The sequence below is a fragment of the Ranitomeya imitator genome, chromosome 4 (genome assembly GCF_032444005.1).
Source record: "Ranitomeya imitator isolate aRanImi1 chromosome 4, aRanImi1.pri, whole genome shotgun sequence".
Classification (NCBI taxonomy): domain Eukaryota; kingdom Metazoa; phylum Chordata; class Amphibia; order Anura; family Dendrobatidae; genus Ranitomeya; species Ranitomeya imitator.
In genome coordinates this window covers 382,490,744-382,511,745 of record NC_091285.1, presented here as the reverse complement: position 1 = coordinate 382,511,745, position 21,002 = coordinate 382,490,744, and the positions used below count along the sequence as shown (strand labels likewise).

Here is a 21,002-nt window from a genome sequence, read left to right as displayed (position 1 = left end):
CAAACAAGTATGAAGAGCACATCTCAAAATGGTGAATTTTGTGAGTAGCCCTGCACAGAATTGTAGATCTGGATGCACATTTACTGGTCCTAGGGGTTTAGAGATGTTTTAGGTATGGTACGCTGGAGGTACTACCTGTTAGAGGAGGTGCTCAAAGCTGGATGTGACAGTGTGTTGGGAGAATACTGAATGGGAGTATTGTGCGAACTCCTGGATCTCAGTTTACTGCTTTGGAGTGATTTCTGTGGAAAAGCTTTGGTTAGCATCATACCTGTAATGGGGGCTTTGGTTGACACTACTTTGAAGGCGTGGGAGCTGGATGTGGCTCGCGACCCTCTCTCAGTGCTGAATGTGGCTCGCAACCCTCTCTCTAAGCTGAATGTGGCTCTCAAGGTTAGAAAGGTTGGGGACCACTGCCCTAGAGGGTAAGCCCAGCCCAAGGTGCAGTGTGTCCACAGCTACCAGTGTTGCAACAGTTATCTACAGACCTCTGTACCACCATCTACAGACCTGTGTACCTACAGACTTCTATTCCGCTATCTACATATCTCTGTACAGAATGAAGAATAGCATAATTATCACATATAAGGAATTTTAGAATTTTACCATTTCTAATGACTCTGCCATGTGATCACAGCATACCATCACATGTAGGTTCATTCCATCACAGATCTTTTTATTAATAGTCAGTAAACATTTAGTTTTCTATTTAGCATTCAGACACATTATCTTTGGCTATTTAATTAGCTCAGTTTCTCATTCATCCCCAATGCCCATTATCTGATGACAATTCATTTTTAACAGGGATGACAAACATTTCATTTCAGCCAGCCGAGGACAAATGTATTAGGCAGCGGACATAATGCTACTGGTTATGAATATTAAATTAGGAAGTCAGACAACTCGCATTTGCTGTGATGTATGCTTGACATATTGGTGTACTGATAATGCAAGTAATAGCCGCTGAAACTAAACAGGATATTCAATTCTCATAGACACATTTTCCTGCAGAAAAACACCCTGTTGTGCGTGACACTGATGGTGAAGTAATAGCGGCTGCAATATGTGGTTATAGCACCCTTTTGTCTAAAATAGGGGGACAAAATCATATACTGCTTCACGTTAAAGGTACCTTCACACATAACGATATTGTTAACGATATCGTTGCTATTTGTGACGTAGCAACGATATCGTTAATGAAATCGTTATGTGTGACAGCGACCAACGATCAGGCCCCTGCTGGGAGATCGTTGGTCGCTGAATAAAGTCCAGAACTTTATTTCGTCGCTGGACTCCCTGGAGACATCGCTGGATCGGCGTGTGTGACACCGATCCAGCGATGTCTTCACTGGTAACCAGGGTAAACATCGGGTAACTAAGCGCAGGGCCGCGCTTAGTAACCCGATGTTTACCCTGGTTACCATGCTAAAAGTAAAAAAAAACAAACAGTACATACTTACCTACAGCTGTCTGTCCTCCAGCGCTGCGCTCTGCACTCCTCCTGTACTGGCTGTGAGCCGGAAAGCAGAGCGGTGACGTCACCGCTCTGCTTTCCGGCTCCCAGACAGTACAGGAGGAGAGTAGAGAAGCAGAGCGCAGCGCTGGAGGACAGACAGCGGTAGGTAAGTATGTACTGTTTGTTTTTTTTACTTTTAGCATGGTAACCAGGGTAAACATCGGGTTACTAAGCGCGGCCCTGCGCTTAGTTACCCGATGTTTACCCTGGTTACCGGCATCGTTGGTCACTGGAGAGCGGTCTGTGTGACAGCTCTCCAGCGACCAAACAGCGACGCTGCAGCGATTCGGATCGTTGTCGGTATCGCTGCAGCGTCGCTAAATGTGAAGGGGCCTTAAGGGCTCATTCAGATATCACAGTTTTTCACATATGCCTCATATGCAAAGTACATAATGATTTTCATCAGTGTTTTGGTCAGATTTTCATCAGCATTTGGTCAGTGTGTCCATTTTTGCCATCAGATTTTCAAAAGGTTTTCTCTACATGAGAAGTTTTCTCAAGTTTCTCCAATCAAAGAAACATGAAAATATAACAACAAATGGATAGGATTCAAGTGCTGTTTGATTTCTTTGAACTGACTCGCATTACTGGGTTTGTTACACTCAGTCCACTACAAACAGCTCCATGAACTATAATGGGTTCAAATTCTACTCATGAAAACACAAAATCTGTGTCTTAAAACACCTTTTGTGGGGCATTTGAACACAATACATTCTTTTGATTTGTTGATTTCCCCAGTAACTGGGACTGGTATATTAGCCCCAGTTACCGGGGTAAATCAGCCTCCAGCCTGCATAGGAGATGTGACTGGTCCTCATAGGACACAGCAATTCCTGCTCTCTCCCTACACCCAGCAATCACATGATCACTGGTTCTGGAGGAAGAAGCACTGTCAGTTCTACCAAATCTGTATACATAATGGCTAAAGGTACCTTCACACTAAACGATATCGCTAGCGATCCGTGACGTTGCAGCGTCCTGGCTAGCGATATCGTTCAGTTTGACACGCAGCAGCGATCAGAATCCTGCTGTGATGTCGTTGGTCGGGGCTAGAAGGCCAGAACTTTATTTGGTCACTGGCTCTCCCGCTGACATCACACACGCCGATTCAGCGATGTCTTCATTGGTAACCAGGGTAAACATCGGGTTACTAAGCGCAGGGCCGCGCTTAGTAACCCGATGTTTACCCTGGTTACCATCCTAAAAGTAAAAAAAACAAACGCTTCATACTTACCTTCCGCTGTCTGTCCCCGGCGCTGTGCTTTCCTGCACTCAATGTGAGCACAGCGGCCAGAAAGCAGAGCGGTGACGTCACCGCTCTGCTTTCCGGCCGCTGGGCTTACATAGGGCAGAGAAGCAGAGCGCCGGGGACAGACAGCGGAAGGTAAGTATGAAGCGTTTGTTTTTTTTACTTTTAGGATGGTAACCAGGGTAAACATCGGGTTACTAAGCGCGGCCCTGCGCTTAGTAACCCGATGTTTACCCTGGTTACCGGCATCGTTGGTCGCTGGAGAGCTGTCTGTGTGACAGCTCTCCAGCAACCAAACAGCGACGCTGCAGCGATCCGGATCGTTGTCTGGATCGCTGCAGCGTCGTTTAGTGTGAAGGTACCTTTAGGTGAGGGGCCTGGCAGTGTCTAACGATCTGTTCTCTGCTCCTGCACAATCTCGTGCAAGCTTCTTACTCAGCATTGACATTTTAGAACGTAAATGCAGACTGCCCCTACATTTATAGTGTATGAGCGGTCCAGAAGTAGTTGAGCCACTCCTCAGCAGCTGATAAATATTCTAGGGCAATCTTTATCCAAAAGGCAGAGAAACGTATTCCGTCATTTTAATTAGATTGGAATAGTTAACATTGTCTTAGTGATTAAATGCTACAATCAATACTACCAATAATGCAATGCTTCCGTCTTGATACATTCAGATATAACAAGTCACCTAGATACTCGTATGTATTTATAATATACTGTATATACAGTAACAATCATGTTACTCTAATAAACCAATATAATATACAACTCTGGCAAAAATTAAGAGACCACCACATCAAAACCCTATCATGGGCAGCCCAATCTCCAGACCTGGACCCCATTGAAAACCTCTGGGATGTAATCAAGAGGATGATGGATAGTCACAAGCCACCAAACAAAGAACTGCTTACATTTTTGCTCCAGAAGCAGTGTGAAAGACTGGTGGAAAGCATGCCAAGACGCATGAAAGCTGTGATTAAAAATCATGGTTATTCCACAAAATACTGATTTCTGAACTCTTCCTGGGTTAAACCATTAGTATTGTTGTTTCTAAATGATTATGAACTTGTTTTCTTTGCATTATTTGAGGTCTGAAAGAACTGGGGTATTTTTTTTTACCATTTCATCTTTTCAGAAAACAATACAAAATGTATTGCTTAGAAATTTGGAGACATGTTGTCAGAAGTTTATAGAATAAATGAACAATTTACATTATTACATTATTTACATTACATTACAAAATATGCCTATAAAGAGAAAAATAAGAAAAACCGAACATTTTGCAGTGGTCTCTAAATTTTTGATAGAGCTGTACATGATATCTTTTATAGCTACTTAGGTCATTTACCAATGTCATACTGTTGTGTATACATTAACTATTACAGTTTGGCAAAAAGGCTTTAGGCTGCGTTCACACGTTCCGGTTTTTTCGCGTTTTTTTCGCGGGTTTTCCCGATAAAAACGCTATAAAACCGCAAAAAAAACGCATACAAGAAGCATCCCATCATTTAGAATGAATTCCGCATGTTTTGTGCACATGATGCGTTTTTTTCCGCATAAAAAACGCATCAGGCACAAAATCCGGACATGCTCATTCTTTTTGCAGTTTTTATGCGGATTTCCCACTGCAAAATGCATTGGGAAGTGTCCGGAAAAAACCGCGGAAAAACCGCGTCAAAAACGCGACAAAACCGCGGCAAAAAACGCATGCGGATTTCTTCCGGATTTCATGCAGAAAATGTCCGGTTTTTCACAGGAATTTTCTGCATGAATTCCTGAACGTGTGCACTTAGCCTTACACATATATACAGTAAATATTTAATTACAATGCAAGTCAGGTAAGTATTGTTTTACTGTAAATTTAGGATTCTTAAATACGAGTGAATGAAGACCTTGTAAATATGACGCTCCTCTGGGGCTTATTATTAGGTAGATTATATTCCTAATATTTGCAATAGTTTATAGATTAACTATAAAGACTTACGGTAAGTTTATACTGGGTGTTTTTTAAGCTTTTTTTATGCATTTTTTATGCAAATTTTCAGCTGCGTTTCACAGTACCAGCTATCGCTATGAAATTTCAGAAATCTCATGCACACACCTTGTTTTTTTGGTCATCAGTATTTTGTGCTGTGTATGTTTTTGCACAATAAAGCATGTCACTTTTTTTTTTCAGCGTTTTTCACCCATTGACATGAATGGGTGGTGAACAAACGCTGCAAATCCACAGCAAAAATGCAGGCATCACGTTTTGCTGTTTTTTGTGCCAAAAATGGATTCTGTTGAATAGGATTTTTTTTTTTGCACTAAACTTTATCAGCATGCACAAGAGACAAATCTAGCATGCCTAAAACGCACAAAAAACGCAGCAAAAGCGTACCAAACAAAACTGCTTTTTTCTGCAGCTTATTTCCTGCCCAGAGATCAGGTTTTGCTATAGAAAAAAATCTGGAAAAACCACTTAGTGTGAGCTTACCCTTAAAGTATTTACAGGGTAAAGTAGTGAACATAGATACTGCAATCATTTACTATGGGTCAACTGAAGGCAGAGCATATGGGAATCCTGAACATAGATGCCTTATAGCAACAATTTTCTAAATAAATTGATGAAAGGGCAAAAAGATAACATTGCTTATACTCTTAACAAATTCTGTAAGATTATATATACAATTTTTATCTGGATTTAGAGGCAAGTAGAAAAAGTCATGTTGACTTCTGGCCAAATCTCAAGGACTCTTGGAGTTTGGAGGTAAAATTTGTAATGTACGGTATTTTTCAGACCATAAGACGCACTTTTTTCCCTCCAAATTTTGGAGGAAAGTGTGGATGCGTCTTATGGTCGGAATGTAGCATGTGGGGAGGGGGCAGCAGCAAGTGGGATCGCACTGTGATCCCATTTGAAGGAGGCAGAAAAATGTCCCAGCTGCCTGGAATCCAGCACTGGGGAAACCAGTGGTCCCGATGATTAAAGTGCAGTCAATATTCATTAGCCGCTTCCCCGCCCACCTGTCAGCTGAGCAGTGAGCAGCACATGAATACTCCTTCACTGAAACAGGGGCGCACATGGTTTCCCCAGCGCCCGATTCCTGCATCAGCTGAGGAGATCTGTGTCTAGAGAAAGAGGGGGCAGCAGGGGTCAGAGGGGACAAGATCGCTGCATACCTGCCTGTGCTGGATGCATAAGGACCTGTGTGATGTCATGAAGTGGGTGGGCTGGAGCATCACATGACAGCACAGAGCCCTCCCTCTTCTGACGTCATCACAGGTCCTTCAGAATCTGCTGGCTTCCTCTTATGACCTGAGCTGTGGAGAGGCAACAAGAAGGAGGGCTCTGTGTGTGCAGTCATGGGATGCTCCAGCTTTTTATCTCACCACAGTGTGGCTGGCTGGCTGCCACAATTAAAAGGTTAGTCACTACAACACACAATAAAGCACGCTGCCACTCCTGTGGTGAACTATAACTCCCAGCATGCCATAGGATCTACAGGACATGCTGGGAGTTATAGTTCTCCCAATGGGATCTTAAAGCAGCACTCCAGTGTTATTTTTCAGTTCTGGAGTGGTGCTTTAAATATAAGCCCTGTGCCCCCATTCTTATACTCACCCTCCAGCATCTTCATACAGTACTTTACAGACACCACACTGGTCCTGCAGCACCATCTTCTATCCGTAGCTTCCAAAATAATAACATACTATTTTATATAATAACACCACATATAATAGTATGTTATTAAATTTTACCACTTGTTTTTGTTGCTTCAAATATTTTTTCTCTATTTTCCACCTCTAAAACCTGGGTGCGTCTTGTAGTCCGAAAAATACGGTATACACAAGTGTCCATTCAGACTGCAGACGTACAGAATGTGTCTATGCACTGATCAATGTGGATGTAAATGTGTGTGGATAAGCACAGACTGCTAAAATAGCTGTGGTTACTGAAACTTTAAATTATACGTTACACACTTTGACAGAGTGTAAGGCTATGTGCACATGTTCAGGATTTTTCGAGGTTTTTTTTCCGTTTTCCGCGGGGAAAACGCTTAAAAACGCATACATAAGCATGCCATCATTTTTAATGCATTCTGCAATTTTTGTGCACATAATCGCATGTGGTAAAAAACGCAGCATGTTCACTAATTTTGCGGATTGTTTGCATTTTCCCCGCTATTTAATGCATTGGGAAGCTCCGGAAAAAAAACACGCAAAAAAAACACGTGGATTTCCTGCAGAAAAAGCCCAGTTTTGCTCAGGAAAATTCTGCAGAAAATCCTGACGTGCAATTAGCGGTTATGCACACCTCCATACAGATTTGTAATTTTTATTGTTCATTTGCTTCTTTAAAGATAAGCAAATTTTGAAATAGTCGTCTCTAGAATATTCTGTTTTGCTGCAAAAGAGTGTGTGTAATTCTTCATGTAGCTGAAAGCCCTACAAAGATTTTGCAAATTCATCAGAGCTCCTGCTTATGATGGCTCTCTCTGCTCTTGCCATCAAGCTAGCCATACACATGAGAAAAGCTGTTGGCCAACAATTCGTTTGGCAGATATCTTTCACTCCAGACTCTCCCACACACATGAACACTTAGCCAAAAGTTGATATATTGTCAATGATGAGAGAGAAGTAAGCCACTGCTAGACACCTCTGACATCTGCTTATTTCCCCAATAAACAAGAGCATGAGACTGAAAATTAACCCCTTGCCGGCATCGGACGTACTATACCGTCCGATGCCGGCTCCCCTGCTTTGATGCAGGGCTCCGCGGTGAGCCCGCACCAAAGCCGGGACATGTCAGCTGTTTTGAACAGCTGACATGTGCCCGTAATAGGCGCGGGCAGAATCGCGATCTGCCCGCACCTATTAACTAGTTAAATGCCGCTGTCAAACGCAGACAGCGGCATTTAATTACCGCATCCGGCCGGGCGGCCGGAAATGATGTCATCGCCGACCCCCGTCACATGATCGGGGGTCGGCGATGCTTGTGAATGGTAACCATAGAGGTCCTTGAGACCTCTATGGTTACTGATTGCCCGTCGCTGTGAGCGCCACCCTGTGGTCGGCGCTCACAGCACACGTGCAATTCTGCTACATAGCAGCGATCAGCAGATCGCTGCTATGTAGCAGAGCCGATCGTGCTATGCCTGCTTCTAGCCTCTCATGGAGGCTATTGAAGCATGGCAAAAGTTAAAAAAAAAAAGTTTAAAAAAATGTGAAAAAAATAAAAAAAACATAAAAGTTTAAATCACCCCCCTTTCGCCCCAATCAAAATAAATCAATAAAAAAATATCAAATCTACGCATATTTGGTATCGCCGCGCTCAGAATCGTCCGATCTATCAATTAAAAAAAAGTATTAACCTGATCGCTAAACAGCGTAGCGGGAAAAAAATTCGAAACGCCAGAATTACGTTTTTTTGGTCGCCGCGACATTGCATTAAAATGCAATAACGGGCGATCAAAAGAACGTATCTGCACCGAAATGCTATCATTAAAAACGTCATCTCGGCACGCAAAAAATAAGCCCTCAACTGACCCCAGATGATGAAAAATGGAGACGCTACGAGTATCGGAAAATGGCGCAATTTTTTTTTTTTTTTTTTTTTTTTAGCAAAGTTTGGAATTTTTTTTCACCACTTAGATAAAAAATAACCTAGTCATGTTTGGTGTCTATGAACTCGTAATGACCTGGAGAATCATAATGGCAGGTCAGTTTTAGCACTTAGTGAACCTAGCAAAAAAGCCAAACAAAAAACCAATGTGGGATTGCACTTTTTTTTGCAATTTCACCGCACTTGGAATTTTTTTCCCGTTTTCTAGTACACGACATGCTAAAACCAATGATGTCGTTTAAAAGTACAACTCGTCCCGCAAAAAATAAGCCCTCACATGGCCAAATTGACGGAAAAATAAAAAAGTTATGGCTCTGGGAAGGAGGGGAGCGAAAAACGAACACGGAAAAACGAAAAATCCCCCGGTCATGAAGGGGTTAAACTACCGTATATACTCGAGTATAAGCCGACCTGAGTACAACCCCTGGCAAAAATGATAGAATCACCGGCCTTGGAGGATGTTCATTCAGTTGTTTAATTTTGTAGAATAAAAGCAGATCACAGACATGGCACAAAACTAAAGTCATTTCAAATAGAAACTTTCTGGCTTTAAGAAACACTAAAAGAAATCAAGAACAAAAAATGTGGTAGTCAGTAAGGGTTACTTTTTTTAACCGAGCCTAGGGGAAAAATTATGGAGTCACTCAATGCTGAAGAAAAAATTATGGAATCATGAAAAACAAACAAACAAAAGAACACTCCAAAACATCACTAGTATTTTGTTTCACCACCTCTGGCTTTTATTACAGCTTGCAGTCTCTGAGGCATGGGCTTAATGAGTGTCAAACAGTACTCGCCATCAATCTGGCTCAAACTTTCTCTGATTGCTGTTGCCAGATCAGGTTTGCAGGTTGGAGCCTTGTCATGGACCATTTTCTTCAACTTTCACCAAAGATTTTCAATTGGATTGAGATCTGGACTATTTACAGGCCATGACATTGACCTTATGTGCCTTTTTTCAAGGAATGTTTTCAGTTATTGCTCTATGGCAGGATGCATTATCATCTTGAAAAATTATTTCATCATCCCCAAACATCCTTTCAATTGATGTGATAAGAAAAGTGTCCAAAATATCAACATAAACGTGTGCATTTATTGAAGATGTAATGACAGCCATCTCCCCAGTGCCTTTACCTGACATGCAGCCCATATCATCAATGACTGTGGAAATTTGCATGTTCTCTTCAGGCAGTTATAAATCTCATTGGAACGGCACCAAACAAAAGTTCCAGAATCATCACGTTGCCCAATGCAGATTCGTAATTCATCACTGAATATGACTTTCATCCAGTCATGCACAGTCCACGATTGTATTTCCTTAGCCCACTGTAACCTTGTTTTTTTCTGTTTAGGTGTTAATGATGGCTTTCGTTTAGCTTTTCTGTATGAAAAATCCCATTTCCTTTAGGCAGTCTCTTACAGTTCGGTCACAGACGTTGACTCCAGTTTCCACCCATTCGTTCCTCATTTGTTTTGTTGTGCATTTCCTGTTTTGGAGACATATGCTTTAAGTTTCCAGTCTTGACCCTTTGATGTCTTCCTTGGTCTACCAGTATGTTTGCCTTTAACAACCTTCTCATGTTGTTTGTATTTGGTCCAGATTTTAGACACAGCTGACTGTGAACAACCAACATCTTTTGCAACATTGCGTGATGATTTACCCTCTTTTAAGAGTTTGATAATCCACTCCTTTGTTTCAATTGACATATCTCGTGTTGAAGCAATGATTTATGTCAGTCCACTTGGTGTAACAGCTCTCCAAGGTGTAATCACTCCTTTTTAGATGCAGACTAACGAGCAGATCTAATTTGATGCAGGTGTTAGTTTTGGGATTGAAAATTTACAGGGCGATTCCATAATTTTTTTCCTCAGAAATTAGTGATTCCATAATTTTTCCCCTATGCTTGTTTTAAAAATAATAACTATTACTGACTACCACATTTTTTGTTCTTGATTTCTTTTAGTGTTTCTTAAAGCCAGAAAGTTGCCATTTGAAATGACTTTAGTTTTGTGCCATGTCTGTGATCTGCTTTTAGTCTACAAAATTAAAAAACTGAATGAACATTCTCCAAGGCTGGTGATTCCATAATTTTTGCCAGGGGGTTGTATAAGCCGAGGCACCTAAATTTGCAACGAAAAACTGGGTAAGCTTATTGACTCAAGTATAAGCCAGGTATACATTGTCCCCTTATCCCTGTCTTGGCATGCATGGCTCCCCCATCCCTGTCCTTGTATGCATGGTTCACCCATCGATGTCTTGGTATGCATGGTTCCCCCATCCCTGTCCTTGTATGCATGGCTCCCCTATCCTTCTATGCATGTTCCCTAGTAAAAAAAAACAAAAACATAATACTCACCTTCCTGCGTGCCCTGATGCATCTCGTTCTGGCTCCAGCAGCTCTTCCTGTCGAGCGATCAAGTGGCCCTGCTCATTAAAGGGAATCTGTCACCACAAAAATCGTATATGAGCTAAGGCCACTGGCATCAGGGGCTTAACTACAGCATTCTGTAATGCTGTAGATAAGCCCCCGATGTAACATGAAAGGTAAGAAAAAAATAGTTACTTACCGATAACGGTATTTCTCTGAGCTCATAACGGCACCACAGAGAGAGGGGATCCGCCCACCAAGGACAGGAAACCTACAGATAAAAAGGTGGTACCTTTCTCCCGCATCAGTTGTTTACAGACCATGATGGGAACTTAGGTTAATAAACAAAATATAATTTCAACATGACTCAAAGTCTTAACCGGGATACCGCGTGACTATTTACTTAAGTATTAGCATAGGAAACATTTTATTAGTGTGCACACCCACTCGTGAAGGTAGGGAATGTACGGGTGCCGTCATGGGCTCAGAGAAATACTGTTATCGGTAATATTTTTCTCTGTCCCCCATGATGGCACCACAGAGAGAATTGTAGAGACTGTACATTAGGGAGGGACCATCGCTTCCAGCACCCTTTTCTCAAAGGTAAGGTCTGAAGAAGAGATAAGGTCCAATCTATAGTGCTTAAAGAATGTAGAGGGTGAAGACCAGGTAGCGGCTCTACATATCTGATCAATTAAAGCACCGGCCCCATTCCGCCAAGGAGGCTGCTACTGCTCTCGTTGAGTGAGCTGATTTTCCCCGCTATGGGCACCCCACTTGATGAATACGACAGGTTGATGGCGTCTTGCTAGGGTGCTTTTGGAGGCTTTTTTCCCTTTCCGGGAACCCTGGAAACATACAAAGAGAGATCTATCCTCCCTACACTCCCTAGTGGCTTCTATGTAATGGATCAGGCATCTCCTAACATCCAACATATGTAAGGTCTTCCTCCTCATTCTTGGGGTTAGGACAAAAGGAGGGAAGGGATATTTCCTGTGCTCTATGGAATCGAGAAGCTACTTTTGGGAAGTAGGCTGGATCAGTTTTGAGAACATCCCTATCATCCAGGAATTGTGTGAATGGGGGCTGGCTGATAAGGCTTGTATATCACTAACCCTGTGTGCAGAGGTGAGGGCAACCAATAGGGATATTTTAAGAGATAGGATTCTCAATGGAACATCTGCCAAAGGTCCAAAGGGAGGTTTAGTCAGGACCGTAAGGACTAAATTTAAATCCCACTGAGGGTACTCCATAAGGGTAGAGGTCTTGACCTCCCTGCTGCTTTAATGAACCTGGAAACCCAACGATTCCCAGCTAGATTGTAATTGAATAGAGCCCCCAAAGCTGCTACGTGGACCTTTAGGGTACTTGTGGCCAGACCTATTTCCAACCCCTTCTGCAGGAACTCTAGTATGGCTTTAAGAGGAACTCCCTCATCTAATTTAGTGATCGAGGACGACAGGAATTTTGTCCATATTTTCCAGTACTGTTTGGTCGTAATCGGTTTCCTACTTTGCAGCAGGGTTGACACCAGCCCCGGCGAGAACCCTCTATTTTCTAACAGCTCCCTTTCAAATTCCAGACTGTCAAGTGTAAACTTGCAACCTGTGGATGCTGTACTAGTCCCTGGGAGAGGAGATCTGGAAGATCCGGGAGCACCCAGGGGTCGGAGATCGACATCCTTCTCATCCATGAAAACCAGATCCTCTTTGGCCAGAATGGGGCTATCAGGACTGCACGAGCTTTGTTTTCCCGTATTTTCCTCAGGACTGCTGGTATTAGTGCGATTGTGGAAAAAGGGTATGCCAACTGATGGTTCCACGGAATCAGGAATGCGTCTAACGCTACAGGGTTCCGCAATGGGGTTATAGAGCAAAAGGTGTCTACCTTTCAAGTCCACACTCACTGCAACAAAACAAACCTACTTCTCATCTCCCATATGCTCCCTGAACAGCTATTCAATACTTTCAATTATGTTCTCAGCTGAAGACTTTTCCTCATTCCTCAAGCAGAAGATCGATAACATCAGAGAATGCTTTGGCCTACAGCCCTCACGACCCCTCCTCATAAATATTTGGCCCTCCTTCTCCTCCAAAACCAGCATCTCCACCATTACAGAAAATCAAATTTCCTATCTACTGTCAAGATTACATCTCACCACCCGTGCACTCGACCAAATCCAGTCTCACTTCATCCCAACCCTAACCCATCTCTTCAACCTATCACTAACAACTGGCATTTTCCCCTCATGCTTCAAACATGTCTCGATCACACCCATGCTCAAAAAGCCCTCCCTTGAACCTTCCTCTGTGTCTAGCTATCACCCCATATTACTTCTCGCCTATTCCTCAAAACTACTATAACAAAAAGTCCATCTTGAACTGTCCTCCTACTTCTCCTCATGCTCACTTTTTGACTGCTTACAGTCTGGCTTCAGGCAGCATAATTCCACTGAATCTGTCCCGACTAAAGTCTACAATGACCTACTAACCGCCAAGTCCAAGCGACCTCCTTACTAATCAAAATCCCACAATATCTGTCTGCTATTTCATCCTTCTTCTCTGCTAGATGTCTAAAACTTAACATGGACAATACAGAATTTATCATTTTCCCCCATCTCACTCAACCCCCCAACAGATCTATCTGCATGAGCGTGGAGAGAGGTGAATATTAATTTCTCTTAAGTAGCGGGCATACATGACTGCTGGCAGCTGCAGGAAGGCTCAGGCTGACACTGTGCTCGCTATCAAAGAGCAATGAATACTCACTGCTCTCAGCGCACACAGTCCTGGCATGCAGACCATTGAGTATTCCAGCAGCTGCCCTTCGGCTTACAAGCAGCGCATGACGCCCGTGCCATGCGCTGCTTACAAACATAAAGCAGCTGCTGGCATCGGGACAAGATGGGTTTCTGATGGGGCTATGCATACCAGGATAGGAATGGGGGCCAATCATAACAGGATAAAGATGGGACCATGCATACCAGGATGGGGATGGGGGCCAATAATACCGGGATGCTATTAAAGAGAAATGAATATTCATTGCCCTCCACGCTCATGGGCGTGGAATTATTATTGCTCATTTTTATAGTGCCATTTACTCCATGGTGCTTTACATGTGAAAAAAGGGGCATATATAGACAAGTATAATCCACATGAGCAATACAATGCACACACAAGTACAGAAGGAGAGAGGACCCTGCCCGCTAAGGCTCACAGTCTACAGGGGATGGGTGAGGATACACTAGGAGAGGGTAGAGCTGGTTGAGCGGCAGTTCAGGAATGCAGTAAATATTCATTTCTCTCTTGTCATTTCGACCTCACATCTGTCATTTTCCGATCACTCCACTATTTTCCCTCACTCCTCTCATTTTGCACTCACACCTTTTCATTTTCACCTCACACCCCTCATTTTCACCTCAGTATATACATGTTTGTCATCTCCCTTATATATAGTATGCACCTGTATGTCTTCTCTTGTATATAGTATATACCTGTATGTCATCTCCCCTGTAAATAGTATATACCTGCTGTATGTCATCTCCTCCTGTATATTGTATATAGCCATGTGTCATCTCCTCCTGTATATAGTATATACGTGTGTCATCTCCTCCTGTATATAGTATATACCTGTAAGTCATCTCCTCCTGTATATAGTATATACCTGTGTGTCATCTGCTCCTGTATATAGTATATACCTGTGTGTCATCTGCTCCTGTATATAGTATATACCTGTGTGTCATCTCCCCTGTATATAGTATATACCTGTGTGTCATCTCCTCCTGTATTAGAGTGCGTTCACACGTTATTTGGTCAGTATTTTTACCTCAGTATTTGTAAGCTAAATTGGCAGCCTGATAAATCCCCAGCCAACAGGAAGCCCTCCCCCGGCAGTTTATATTAGCTCACACATACACATGATAGACAGGTCATGTGACTGACAGCTGCCGTATTTCCTATATTGTACAGTTGTTGCTCTTGTAGTTTGTCTGCTTATTAATCAGATTTTTATTTTTGAAGGATGATACCAGACTTGTGTGTGTTTTAGGGCGAGTTTCATGTGTCAAGTTGTGTGTGTTGAGTTGTGTGTGGCGACATGCGTGTAGCAACTTTTTGTGTGTCGAGTTGCATGTGACAGGTTAGTGTGGCAAGTTGTGTGCAGCAAATTTTGTGTGTGGCGAGGTTTATGTGTGGTGCGTTTTGAGTATGTGCAAGTTTTGTGTGAGGCAACTTTTGCATGTGTTGCAACTTTTGTGCATGTGGCAATTTTTCCGCGTGTGCAAGTTTTGCGTGTGGCGAGTTTTCCATGAGGTGAGTTTTGAACGTGTGGCGAGTTTTGCGTGAGCCTAGTTTTGCATGTGGCGAGTTTTGCGCGTGGCGAGTTTTGAGCTGCGACTTTTGTGTTTCGACTTTTATGTGGCGAGGTTGGTATATGTGTGGTGAAATGTGTGCTGAGGGTGGTATATGTGTTCAAGCACGTGGTAGTGTGTGGCACATTTTATGTGTGTGTTCATATCCCCGTGTGTGGTGAGTATCCCATGTCGGGGCCCCACCTTAGTAACTGTACGGTATATACTCTTTGGCGCCATCGCTCTCATTCTTTAAGTCCCCCTTGTTCACATCTGGCAGCTGTCAATTTGCCTCCAACACTTTTTCTTTCACTTTTTCCCCATTATGTAGATAGGGGCAAAATTGTTTGGTGAATTGGAAAGCGCGGGGTTAAAATTTCACCTCACAACATAGCCTATGATGCTCTCAGGGTCCAGACGTGTGAGTGTGCAGAATTCTGTGGCTGTGACGCCTCCAACACTTTTCCTTTCACTTTTTCCCCATTATGTAGGTAGGGGCAAAATTGTTTGGTGAATTGGAACGCGCGGGGTTAAAATTTCGCCTCACAACATAGCCTATGACGCTCTCGGGGTCCAGACGTGTGACTGTGCAAAGTTTTGTGACTGTAGCTGCGACAGTGCAGATGCCAATCCCGGACATACACACATACATAGATACATACATACATACATACACACATTCAGCTTTATATATTAGATGAGAAGCTGTCAAACATCTTGCGGCCGTCAATATGTTTAGGAGAAGTCTAACAGTTCTTTTAGATTTATTTTACGGGAAAATATTAAGTAAAAAGTGTTCAGGATCTAATAATAAGTCTAAATAAAAGACTTGTTCAAACAAAGTTTGTACAGTTGTCCATGTCCTTGTCAGCTAACCAGTTCCTTTGGTTCAGCAGCTGCAGTATCGGGGATTGCCTAGGAGTGGTACCTGACGGCTACTTGCAGCTCAATCCTGACTCCACCATCAGGAGCTCCAATGAACACCAGGTAGCCACCTAGCTACGCCCTTTACTAGGTAAGCCCGGTCCTGTAGCACAATGGGTTCACGAACCACGTGAGCCACCTGCGGTCATGACACAGTCCCAGAATAGATGGAATATAGATCCTGTCAGCAAGTCACATCTCCGACACAAGAAGGAAATAGATGGATCTAATTTCTTGCATTGGTTCTCTTTAAGAGTGATACATGATACCGCACAATGCAATTTTTAAATTTTGAGTTATGCCTCTCCTTAGTGGAGAAGAACACACCCCAGTGAAAACTCTCTGATAATAACGACTTGAACATTAAGCCTATGCTCCCACAAACAATATCTATCCGCGTTTTGGACGCAGCATATTTTCGTTGTATCCATAACCCTGCCTTCTAATCACACAGGTAAATCCGCCTGTGTTCATTGAATCATGTCTAGTACCTCCACTGCAGATAACTGACATGCTGCGGCTCGTAATCGCGGGTGAGTTTACGCTGCGTCAAATAGAAGCACAGTGGGCACAGTATTTCTATAAATCCCATCCACTGTGCTTGTAACCTAAAAGGCAGCGTTTTGGACGCAGCGTAGGTGAGCTGCATACAAAATGCTGCTATTCCGGATCGTGGGCACATACCCTAACTCATTAGGTGCTAAATACTTTGATTGCTAATATCTCTACAAGAGAGAGGCAGAATTAAAAAAAACAAAACAAAATATTTTATTCTGCTCTGCAGCCACTATTACATCCTGTATTCAGTTCAACGTGAAAAAATTACTTAAAGTGTTGTCTTTAATGCCACTGGACTCAAGGTGAGATAAACATATACTATAGTATATAAAATGTTGTGGTACGGAGTTAACACATTTTTCAATATTTTACCAGAAAAATGATGGAACTCGATGGATTCTCCATTGATGTCACTGTAGTCTTGGGACTTATATACTTCAGAATGGTAATCTGAAAAACAGAGGCAACTTTCTGGGAAAACGATATTACACTTAATGCAAACAAAAGCAATATGAGAAAAAGAACAGCTTAACAACAGATGCACTTAAAATTATGAATATTTTCCTTACCATGCTGACCTAACTTATCATTACAGGATGGCTACATTGGTCATGTTGGCCATAGAAAGAAAAACAAGAAGCTGCTAACAGGAACTTGTCACCCAAACCAAGAGCAGCATAAATCAGATCCTAGCTGCATGACTGCAGCCAGGTATATACTTATCTGAAAAAGTAATGCAGGGTATTGGACTTTAAGGCCGGGGTCAGGCTAGAGTACGGCATCTGATGCGAGAGCATCGGATGCGATATGCTAATGACCCTCAGCGAGCGGGAGCCGAGTGTCATGCGTCTGTGCTCCGAGCCTCTCGCATATGAATTTTTCCATCTCCTCCATTGCCAGGGTCAGCGTATATCGCACATCACTCGTATGATCTGAGTGATGCGCGTGGTCTCACTCGTACCCATAGGCTGCGATTTCACGCGCACGTTGAAAACGGCCGAGAAAAAAAAACGCTGATGTGAGCTGCCCCATAGATGAATACTGGTCCGAGTGCTATGCGATGTTTTATCATATAGCACTCGTCAGTATTCATTGCTAGTGTGACCCCAGCCTCAGGGTATGTTGCCATGGTCAGTCTTTGCTGCTGACTGGACGCAGCTCCGTCTAAAGCGCTGACGGCTTTTGTACGCGCGGTGATTCCGCATGTGTTCATTGAACTGTGCGGAATCACCATATCCTATACATTGGACGGTGATATTTATCTTGCGGAGACTGAGGGTCTCCGCAAGATAAATAGACATGCTGCAGTCTAGAAAGACGTGCCGCATGTTCGTATACGCAGGGAAGCCGGAGGTAGCCGTGCACACATAGTGGAGAAGGGATTTAATAAAATCCCATCCACTATGCTGTTACATCTGGCTGCTGCGGATTGGATGCTGCGGATGTACACAGCGTCCAAACCACAGCATATACAGACTGTGGAAACATACCATTATAGTTATAGAGTTTACATTCATAGCTTCCACGTGATAAAAAGATTTTCTTGGATAATACTACATTTATGGTTCAACAATGCATTTAATATGATGGCCCAAAAGTTACACACTTTCCAGAGAACCAAAAGTTTCTTACTGCAAGCTAAAGTTGCAGTAAACAAATCAATTGCCTGGCGTACAATTAGGTGGCACTATTTAGATGCAGTCTATCAGTAGAACTGTCCATCTAAGGGCTCATACTCACACGCGAGAGACTCGGATGAGTCTCGCACGTCAATACCCGGAACTGCACCCGGCACTCAGGAGCGGAGCGTGCTGCTGTATGTATTGCTACGCAGCCGCACGCTCCGATCCTAGTTACTTTCTTGCTGAAGTTATAACTTATAGAATAGTGAATCTCTACAGGACTGCTATATCAGGCTATTTGTTTTCAGCTATGTTCACACGTTGTGTTTTTGTTGAGCCTTTTTGCTGCAGTACCAGCAAGGCCTAAAACATTTCAGTAATCTGCAACTATAGCATGTTACTTATTTCAGCATTTTTTTCAGAGTTTTTGCACCGTTTTTTCACCCATAGGAAACGATGGGTAAGTGCAAAAATGCTGTAAAAACACAGCAGAAAAGCAGGTTTCAGGTTTTGCTGCATTTTTGGTAGAAAAACCTTAAGGAAGTTGCATCATATATTTTTTTGGGGGGCATTAAACTTTGGCACAGACAAGAGACATAAAAAATGCAGCTAAAAACCGCAGCACAGAAACGCGGCAAAACCTACTTTTTTGCAGCAGCTTCAAGCAGGTTTTTCCTGCAGAAAAAAAACGCTGCAAAAAAGCAACATGTGAACATTGCCTTACAGGCCCAAACCAACTGACAAGACTCCTTTAACACATCGGCTTGTTGCTGCAACCCCCAGTGATCTGTTGGCTTTGCTGGCAGAAGGCTAAATAGTGCTCATAACAGACAAAATTTACACGTGTAATTTTTCTACAACATATGTATGCAATATACAACTTACAAAAACTGATTATTAACACAGAACAATCATAATAATTGACCCGACCAAAAACCACTACTCGGATATTCAAAATTATTCAGTCCCTTTTATTATGTTGTAGAATAGCTGTGATTTGCAGGTCTGGGGTGTCAGTGAGCCAAACTCCTCTCCTCAGACTTCTCTATTTCTCCACATTACAACTCCTTTATAAACAGCCAATATTTAGCAATTACCAAATTTACTTTAGTAAAATACTAACACCTTACACTGATAGAACATAAATATCATACAACTCCTATTTCTAAAACTTTTGGAAACTCAAGTTAAAGTTAATAACTACAATTACTGGACAACCCCTTCTTAACAGCTGGTGTAGTTTCCAAAATGGGGTCACTTGTGGGGGTTTCTGCTATTTTAGCATGTCAGAGGCTCTTCACTTGTGACAAGGCATCTGAAATCTATTCCAGCCAGAATTGCACTTCTGAATTCAATTTGCTCTCCTTTCCTGCCGAGCCCTGCCGTGCACCCAAACAGTAGTATTCCCCACACATGGGATATTGGCGTACTCAGAAGACAATTGCACAACAAATTGTATAGACAATTTTCTCCCATTACCCTTGTGAAAAGGAAAAATGTGAGGCTAAAACAACATTTTTGTTGGAAAAATGTATTTTTGCATTTTCACAGCTCAACGTTATAACATTCTGTGAAGCACCTGAGAGATTGAGGTGCCCACCACACTTCTAGATAAGTTACTTTAGGGGTGTAGTTTCCAAAATGGGGTCACTTGTTTTGAATTTCCTTTGTTTAGGCACATCAAAGGTTTTGCAAACGCAACATGACATCCGCTATCCATTCAATATAAGTTTGTATTCCAAAAGTCAAATGGTTCTCCTTCCCTTCCAAGCCATACCATGTGCCAAAACAGCCCTTTTCCACCACATATGGGGCATAAGCATACTCTTTGAAATTTTCATTTTTTCCTTGCACATTTCTTTAATTTCTGTGAAGCAGCTAAAGCGTTAATAAACTTCTTGAATGTGGTTTTGAGCCCTTTGAGTGGTGTAGTTTTTAAAATGGTGCCACTTTTGTTTATTTTTTGTCACATAGGTCCCTCAAAATCACTTCAAATGGGATGTGGCCCCTAAAAAAATTGGCATTGTAAATTTTGTTGGAAAATTTTGAAATTGCTGAAAAACAATTAACACTTCTAACTTCCCACCCCTCAAAAAATAATGTTTCAAAAATGTTGATATAACGTAGACATGTGGTAAATGTTATTTTTTAATTATTCTCTGTAGTATAGCTATCTGGTTTAAAGGCAAAAAATTCAAAGTTTGAAAATAGCTAAATTTTCAAATTTTTTGTGAAATTTGAGATATTTTCATGAATAAAGGCAAATGATATTGTTGAGGAGAGCCATAAGATCAAATACTTAATTAACCTCAAGACATAAGAGGTTGAGAGAAGCGACCCATAGCGTGTATTGTTTGATCTTACATAAGTTTTTTTAGATGAAAGTAAGGCACTAAGGCTATGTGCACACGTTCAGGAATTCATGCAGAAAATTCCTGAGAATTCCGGACATTTTCTGCATGAAATCCGCAAGAAAACCGCATGCGTTTTTGCAGCGATTTTGCCGCGTTTTTGCCGCGTTTTTTTCCGGACACTTCCCAATGCATTTTGGAGTGGGAAATCCGCAAAAAAAACGCAAAAAGATAGAGCATGTCCGGATTTTGTGCGGTATGCGTTTTTTTTTTGCGGAAAAAAACGCATCATGTGCACAAAACATGCGGAATTCATTCTAAATGATGGGATGCTTATTGTACGCGGTTTTTTGCGGTTTTATAGCGTTTTTATCAGGAAAAACCGCGAAAAAACCGTGAAAAAACCGCAACGTGTGAACACAGCCTAAAGATGGCTGCCATTTCCTGTATCAGAGAG

The 21,002-nt window shown here is 42.3% G+C and overlaps 1 protein-coding gene across 2 annotated transcripts in view; it reads right to left on the bottom strand.

Moving 5' to 3' along the window:
• The window catches only part of BEND7 (BEN domain containing 7), a 132,002-nt gene that overhangs the window by 81,014 nt on the left and 29,986 nt on the right, over positions 1–21,002 (bottom strand). For both annotated transcript variants that reach the window (XM_069765185.1, XM_069765187.1), the window contains exon 2: positions 16,945–17,022. In XM_069765185.1, coding sequence (XP_069621286.1) covers positions 16,945–17,022 — 78 coding nt within the window. The remainder of the gene's footprint in view (positions 1–16,944; positions 17,023–21,002) is intronic.